Genomic DNA, 8,922 nt, shown 5'->3' with positions numbered 1-8,922 from the left:
CCCACGCTGTTTTTCCTTCGCTAGCGCAGCGATACGAGAGTACGCTCGCTGTTCACAGAATTCAACAACTAGAGCATTTACGCTAGCAAGAGAGAGCGGGGAAGACGGATGACTACATAAACATGTCACATATCGAAAAAGAAATAATAGAATTTTATCGATGTACGTAAATTACATGATTAATACATTCAGTATTGAAAAGAAAATAGTATAACCATTGTATGTAAATAGTAATATACAGTATAAATATTTTTCAACTAGTTAAGCCTAGTTAGGCTTAACTAGTAAACATGTTTTTTTCCATGCTGTTTCGAAGTTCGGAACGAAAACTGACTGATTACAAGTATAAGTTATAATAAAATCTTGTTCTATAGCCAATCTACATCTGTGGAATCCACGTCATGTGGACTACGTTACGCGAGCAAAAGTGTAGTTTGCGGCTGCTTCGTGCCCGCGTAGCTTACCTAGCAAAAATGGCTCATAGCATCATGGGGAAAAAAGGCGGGGCTTAGGAGCGCGAGTGAGCATACACTAGTTCCCACATCCTGTAGTTTGCGGCGGCTCTAAAATGTGAAACAAACTTCCAGAGAGATTTTCACGTATGAAGTCACATTTGCTCTTTTAACTGTTTTCAGTACAACAAACTAATTGTGAGCAAACATTCTCAATCATGAAATACTGTATATTATAAATCCATATAGAAATCATTTAACTGAAGAAAGTTCAGAAATTTGCATAAAGTTACAAACTTAAAACTATGAACCAAATATTTAAGTATTAGCTTCCAAAGTTTAACCTCAAGAAAGTCACTAATGTTTAAATTTTGTAATATTTTTAATGATGTTTTCATTATAGGAGTTTACTACAGTGTATTATTATAGTCAAATAAATTTTTCTTAATATAGTTTCACTAATTTGATTTCAGTGGCACGAGTGTCTAATACTTGGAAAAAAAATTGTGTGGCATTCCAGTGTATATAGGTTGTCAACCACTGCTCTAGTATATATTTTAAATTTGATGTATTTAAGTTATGAGCTACATAAGAAATGCTTAAAATATTTCATTCTTCTTGCACAAAACAGAAAATAGTAGAATCTACTCATTGTAATCAGCTTTGGAATCCTTATATTGATAATTAACTAAAAAAATCATGTGGGGTAAGTAAAAACTACAATTAATGGAATTTTGCTTTTATTACATTACTACTTACATTAAAAACACCCGAAAACAATTAATATACTGTATTAGGGTTGATCATAAAATAAGTACACGACAAAAATTGTAGATTGACAAAAACAACTTTAATTAATTAATCAAAGTTGTTTAAGTGCCACAGTTGTTAAGACATTTGTCCCATCTTTTCACTAGGCAGTGAATGCCATGCTCAAAGAAGCTGGTGAGCTGCTGAAACAGCCAATTCTCCACTGCATTCTTCCGACTGCACCTCATCATCCGACTGAAACCAGTGCCCCTTAAAACTTCTCTTTAATAGACCAAACACGCTGCAGTCACAGAGGCTGAGTCCAGGGCTGTATGTGTCGATTCTGTTGAATGAGGTCATAAACTATTTGAACAATTCTGAAATTCTGTCACTGTCGACGATCGACTGGAACGAGGGTCATCCTTCATTGATTGATGGCCGCCTGCAAACTTCCTACACCAGTTGAAAATGGCGGCACACAAAAGGTGGCACAAACTGCCTTTCTCTGAAAAATGGTAGCTGACTTTTTGCCTTCTGCTGCCAAAAACTGTATTACAGCTCATTGGGCACCTTTGGAGGAGTCCATATTGTTGGTTTGGTCATCGGTGGCTCAAACCAAAACCTGTAATGAAGTGTCGCACTAAGATTATGGTTCAACATGCACCACAGCTTCTTTATATGCAGTGTTGCCAACAAAAAATAAATCTACTTATTTTATGATTAACCCTAATATAATACAAAGATTTATTAATTCTTAGGTCAGTGCATTCAAATGTAACACAGAAGTATGCCCCTTTATTTTCTTTTGGGTCTTACACTAGAGTTTCATTACAGTCCAAGGTGCAAAAGACATGAGTCAGCCTGATCTGGAAGGGTGCATGTCAGAAGAAACAAATGGAAGGACCCATGTGGCTACCACCTTGGGAGTTGACACATGAATCTGATCTATTTCAACTATTTTGTTTTTTTACATTTCTATGTTTTAATACCAACTCTATCATAATTTTTTTACAAATTTTATTACTCTTAATTCTAATGTTACTCATATATTAATCACATGTCTCCTTTTATCCCTTTCATCTGATAGATCCTTCCAGCTCATGTCTACTTTTACTGTAAACAGTAGTACATATAATATTCAAAAATTTGAAGAGAATGATCAATTTGTTTTTCAACATGTGTAAACTTTCAGCTGAGATATTGTGCTACAGATTCACTTTTATTGCCTGCTATTGAATTTCAAAAACAAATCATTTTGCTATATAATTTCAAAGAAGGAAGCTTTAGCTGAGTAACACTCTCTCTTGAAGTGCACTTATTTTTTCGATACAGTGTATTGTATAGAGGAATAATCAAATTACATGTTTTAGATTATATGTAACTTTAAAGCTTTATTTTATTTACAGCTTAAATTAAACTTATTACACATTCATTAGTTTAGTAACACACATTCAATAAATGTGAAAGTGAGTAAAATTGTGCTTTTTTCACAAAGTTTTCAATGTTGTCTGAAGAAAGATAATGAGGAATGGTTTTATGCACCATGTAAAATTTTTTTTAAATTACGGAAATTATTTTGTGCAAAGCACATGATGTGGTACTTGTTAAGGAATCCCCAAACATTAAAAAAAATCCTTTTGACTTAAACAAGAATTTTGATGTCATCTGAGATATTCTCAGATGACATCACTTTTCTTTATTCTCCAAAAAGAGAATTGGAGAATAAAAATAAAATGGAATTTTGCTGGTGATTATTCTCTGTCTCAATTTTAATAATGATATCTGATTTGAAAAATCTAGGATTTACTATAGTTAATAAAAAAAAATAGACAACAAGCAATTTGAAATTAAAATTTGCACACTAAGTAAACAATTACCTGTCAAATGAGATATTCAGTATTACTGTAGGTGTTTTAGAGCAACCTTATAAAATCAGCAACTCTGATATATATACGTAGTCATTCAGTAATTTTGTCAGTTGGTGCAAAGTCACTGCTATGACACTCAATTTTTAAACATGGTATTTCAACTGACACAAAACACAGTACATGTCAAACAGGGTTGATAAATATCAATGTTAAAAACAGTAAAATTAGCATTACTTTTAAAAATTAATTATTTTAAAGGTTTTCTCACAAACTTTTTACTTTGGCTTTGAATGATTTTAATTCCATTTTAAATTGCCAAGAAATTAATAATTGATATTTCACAGTTCTTGATTGATATTCTATTCATGTATTTAATTTTGAATTCAATTCAAAATATGCATCATAATATAATTATAAAAGTTTGAACATATTTTTCTTGACAACTATAAGAGGAAAGAATCCAACATCTTATACCCCATTCTATCCCAAATAACATCTAAATTACAAATGATATCCATTCTTAAATTTCTCAGTAACAATGAAAAGAAAGTGTATGATAGGTCTAAAAATTGATCTGAAAACTTCTAGTCATTGACTAAGGCCAAGATTCCACTAGTGTAAAAATGGGCGTATAAACCTTTGCCATAAGAACTTTTAATCACGTGACCTATTTGTGTTTGCGTCTGGATTGCAGTGGAGGTCCAGTCAGCAAAGATTTTATGGCAACGGTACTATCGAAGTTATAAAGACAATGATTATATTCTGAGTTTTTCTGTACTATAATTACAAATGTAGTAAAAATAATAAAAGTTAATATATGAAAGTAAAGATGTTATCATATTATTAAGATAATATAAGCTTAGCTTTTTTATTATATACTCTATTAAATTGAAGGATTTTCCTTTGGCCATCCATATCGTGTGTTTTAGTCACCCATTATTATAATCAAGATACCTCTTGTCGTTGATACATGAATACTTTCTGATGTTTTCGATAAATCTTTCCAGATCTATTCTAGAGTAGCCACGAGAGAACATACACAAAAGCTCGTTTTCCGCCATTTTTGCACCATGTCACAATGACCTAGATTTCACTGACTTCTGATTGGTGGATGGTACCATTTTACGGCTGTATTCATGTCGAAAGTTAAACACTGCTCAACTCGCTTTTACGGTTTGCTCAGGCATAAAATATCATGGTCACATGATTAAAAAGTTTTTACGGCGAGGACTTTTATGCCCGTTTTTACACTAGTGGAGTCGTGGCCTAAATCAATCCCCAACATGGTCAATTTTGATCCTCAGGAATCAGCATGACTTCAAGGATTGACTGAATATGGTTCACTAAAAAATATTAGTCAAATGGGGATGTATTTGTTACTGGCCAAACTAATTTATCCTATGCATGTCAGGATATACTAGTTTAACCTAGGATAATGTAGTTTGGCCTAAATACTTTTAAGCTTAACTAGTTTGACCTAGGCCAAACTGATTTATGTACTACAAATAGGTGCCAGCATAAAAAAAATTATTTTGTAGTAATTCGAAATGCCACCACAGTACACCCGGTAATTAAAGTGTACCTAGGTAACCCCAATGGCGGTGTTTCGGTTAGGTTGGTTTGATTACATTAACTACATAAATTTTAGTAGACGTTTCCTTTTTTCTTTTGTTCAAAAAGTACCGTGAATCAATAACCCTGCGTTTCTTTATGCAGCACTCAAGAAGACCTTTACAGCGAACACACTGAAACTGGTTTCTAATTGGCCAACACTGTTCGTGCCATCTTTTCGCTACACTCTCGCTGCATATAGAAACGCAGGGTAACTAGTAACGTTAAACAATGGGCGGCCTGCCGGCTGCTCCCTTCCAGGAGGAGTTCGCCGGGAGCACAAACAGTCCTAAGTGCTGCCATTGGGGTTACCTAGGTACACTTTAACCCACCCTGTAAAAATAAATAAAAGATTAAATATTTTATATTTTACACTAAGAAACACAAACAAGTTCATTTTTAATTTTAGTTTGACTTTAAAAGTTATTTTTATTATTTTGTTTGAATTTTTGAAAATATTTTTGAAAGTTAATTACCTTTAAACTTGCATGGCTTAATAAAAAAAATACAAACTGATAAGTACTGATTAGCTTATTGTTATTTCATAGTTTTGTATAAGTGTTGTGTCACTTCTAATCAATACATTTTTTATAATTAAGTAGACTATGTTTGAATAAATATTGTTCATCTAATTGATTACCTTTTAATTTTATTTTAACCATTAATATACTTAAATCAGGCCTGGCCAACTCGCGGCCTGTCACATTAAACTGTGTGGCACGCTAAGCGATGTTATATACCTATTAAAACTTTCGTTTTCCATTTTATGTACACCAAAACAATTAAATAAATGAAAATTTGCATGTGTCATTGTTATAATGTGCAAGTGCGAGCACAAACTCTTGTTATAACAATGAAATCTTATTCATTTTGTATTTGTTTTACTTTTTTAAAAGCATGTTTGCCTAAATTGTGGCCCATTGTAATGTTATGCTTGATCAAAGTGGCCCGTGAAACAATTTGGGTTGGCCAGGCCTGACTTAAATAATAATTCTAAATCAGTTCGGCCTAGGACAAACTAGTTAAGCCTAAAGTATTTAGACCAAATTAGATTGTCCTAGGCTAAACTAGTATATCCTGACACGCATAGGATAAACTAGTTTGGCCGGTAACATATATAACAGTTCAAAATTTTATAAATTTTCATACTGTAAGTACATTGTTTCTTTGAAAATGGTGTGTGGATTAATACTGGCTCAGATATATTTATTATTATTTAACTGTATTAGAAAAATAAAAGAAGTATAAGGAGTCAACAAAAGTTCAAGGAATCGTAATCTAAACTGAGATCTATAAGAAATAATGTTCTTACAAAGAGGTTTACATAATCCATGGTTTTAAAGTTTTTAAATCAGGGTTAAATTTTAGAACCTGTCTTAACAGTCTGCCTTTAATTATAACTAACAATATGCAATTGTTATGAACTATTAACCATATTTTGATGATGACAGCTTGAAAAGATGTCTATTTATCTGAAGATAATAAATTACAATTGAAATTATGATTAAAGTAAGTAAAATTTTATAAATGTATTTAAGTTGTGTGTTTCAGGACTTGCTAATTCTAATAACCTTAGACAACTGATAATATAATAATTAAAAATATTAATAATAATATTCATGGTTACAAGAAGTAAATTCTACTATACTAAGCACTATAATATAAAATGAGATTTGTTAAAAATTCTGTAAAATGTTAAAACAATCTATTAATAAATATTTAAATTTCCAGTCTTACATTTTCTTGTAATGCTTCCATTGCTAAAAGATTCTCTTTTGACAATAAAAACTCTTCTTCATCCTCACATACTAAATCTCTTTCAAGAGATGTTTCTGGATTGTGTTCCATTCTTTCCATCAATTTAATTATATTTTGTTTGAGAATAGAAAATTTATGTTGTCGACTTTCCTGAAATCCAAATATTTTAATTTGTCAATAAAATACTTAATGAAAAATTAATACTTTACTGCAAGTTTCATAAATCCTTATAGCAACATATTTTCAAAAGCAATGTCAATGAATCTGACTGACTTCATGTATAATTTATCTTAGAGCAGTGTTTCCCAGTGTGGGGCCCACACCCCACAGGAGGGCAATTCAATTGTTAAGGGAGGCAATTCGAAAATGGACTTGTCCAGAGTTTAAGTTAACCGTATAGCCGCTGTATATGTTTCGGGGGGGGGGGGGGCATAAAAATTTTAGAAAGGCTTAGGTGCGGCATAGCACAAAAAAGGTTGGGAAACACTGCCTTACAGCATGGGTTGCCAAAGTGGTCGCTATCAACCCCCCAGGGGTTGATGTAACATTATTGGGGGGGGGGTCAATGCGGCTAAGGGGTCGATTGGGGAGGGGTCGAAATTAAAAATTGAAACTAAAAATCACAAATATAACTATACATATTCTTGTTTTTGAATATTGTTTCAATGAATTTAATAGTAGAGTTACCCATCATCGTGTAAAATGGCTACAGATCAAGTCACACAGGACAGAGGGATGGACAGAAATTGACGAGTCTATGCTCCGGTTCTTACTTACGTAGCACATCAAGCATTTGCAGCATTCATAAGCTTGTATCTGATTCTCAGTACGCTGACATTATTAGCAATTCTATAGCCATTTTTAGATGCTGTTCATTTAATTTTAGTATTCCATGTAAATACTGGTAAAGCATTCTATAAAGCGAACAAAAGTAACTACTACAAGTTTCTAACCAAGTTTCGGTTGCTACTGCTTCACTAGTGCTCACTAGCTGCCCCTTAACACCCGTTTAATTTTCAAAATTACGCTCTAAAAAAACCATTTTTTTAATTTTTGATTTTAAATATTCATGTTGGAGTGAAAGTGAATACGAAAAAAAAAAAAAAATTTAGAAAATTAGTCCAGTTGATATTTGCAGAATTTTACAAGTAGGCTTTGAGGGAGGTCAGGGTTTTGGAATAAAGCAATTAAAACAAAAGATTTTTGGTCATTACTACTATCTCTCAAGGGACTGACTTAACTGTTGTAAACCAATTAGATTTTGTATATAACTATGAAACTTGCAGAGGTCACAGACAAAGGTCTATAGAAGGTAAGCAAATTTTATTCAATAAAAATACTAGCATAGAAAGCTAAATAATTGTTTTTTTTTTTTTCAAAACAAATTTTGTTCGCTGGAGTCAGACTTGAATGCATGCGTTGAGTCCCACATCGCTTAAGGCAGTAATGAGCTAGACTTGGTTATTTACAACCAATAAACTATTCACTGTGGCTTTTGATTGTGTATCTATTTGTTAAAAGAAAAAAAAAGTATACAACTAAAGCAGCAATGCCTCATTCATTGTATTTAATATCCAAAAGCTAGGATTGATGAAACAGTGGTGGCGGTGTTGGAACGTTACATCAATCACACTGGCCACTTTATTTAAACACCAGGCGGCACCAGTCAAAGAGGGCCAACTAGGCTAAAGTCTCTATATAAACCAACCAAGCAGAGTTGCCAGATTTGGCTACTTTGCACCAAATTTGGCTACCCTGTTTTTAGTTTTGGCACATTGGCTACTTTTTGGGCTACATAAATTTGACTCAGCTACGTTTTTGGCTAAATATTATTTATAAATATATTATTTGAATAAAAATGCACTTTAAAATTGTGTTTTGTCATTTTTTATTAATTAGACCCAAATAAAACAAATATTTGTGTTTTTCAAATAAACTTTTGTCTGTCTTCTTTGTAATAAATGAATTTATTTCTAAGTAAAAATTGAAAGTGTCTGTAGAAGTAATTTTTTAAAATATTCTTTTCTTGATAAAATTTTAATACTTATTACTATAATCTAGACATGTTATCCCCTAAATAATAAAAATAGAAAAAAATAATACAGTAGAACCTCGAAAACTCGGCCTAATGTGGACCGAAGAATGGCCAAGTTTGTGAAAATGCCGGGTTATCGGGAATGGCGTTAAAAAAGGATAAGTATGCGTGTTTCCTCAGAAAATACTGTACTGTACTTGTACGTATTGTTTGCTTGAGAATACAACAGAGAATAAACTGCCCAAATACCCTTAAACAAAGGAAAAGTACGTACTTTATGAAGGCATAGAGCCTTTACTACATGAAAATGAAAATTAATGAATACACTGTGTACAGTAATTTACCTGATAAGACAGACCTCAGAAAAATACTTTATGAGAGCTTTTATACTTTTATAAAGCTGTCTATAATGAAAATTAATTAACTAAGGATTTTTTTGCCCTGCCAG

At 32.3% G+C, this 8,922-nt stretch overlaps 1 protein-coding gene across 9 annotated transcripts in view; it reads right to left on the bottom strand.

Moving 5' to 3' along the window:
* Positions 1-8,922, bottom strand: part of LOC111631238 (protein regulator of cytokinesis 1-like) — an 85,820-nt gene that overhangs the window by 44,687 nt on the left and 32,211 nt on the right. For all 9 annotated transcript variants that reach the window (XM_023375448.1, XM_023375447.1, XM_023375442.1 and 6 more), the window contains exon 4: positions 6,419-6,589. In XM_023375448.1, the coding sequence (XP_023231216.1) occupies positions 6,419-6,589 (171 nt within the window). The remainder of the gene's footprint in view (positions 1-6,418; positions 6,590-8,922) is intronic.

Source organism: Centruroides sculpturatus, unplaced genomic scaffold, assembly GCF_000671375.1.
Source record: "Centruroides sculpturatus isolate CEXI.00-Female unplaced genomic scaffold, Cexi_2.0 scaffold50, whole genome shotgun sequence".
Lineage (NCBI taxonomy): Eukaryota > Metazoa > Arthropoda > Arachnida > Scorpiones > Buthidae > Centruroides > Centruroides sculpturatus.
Note: the sequence above shows the minus strand (reverse complement) of the source record. Positions and strands in the feature narration are given on the sequence as shown.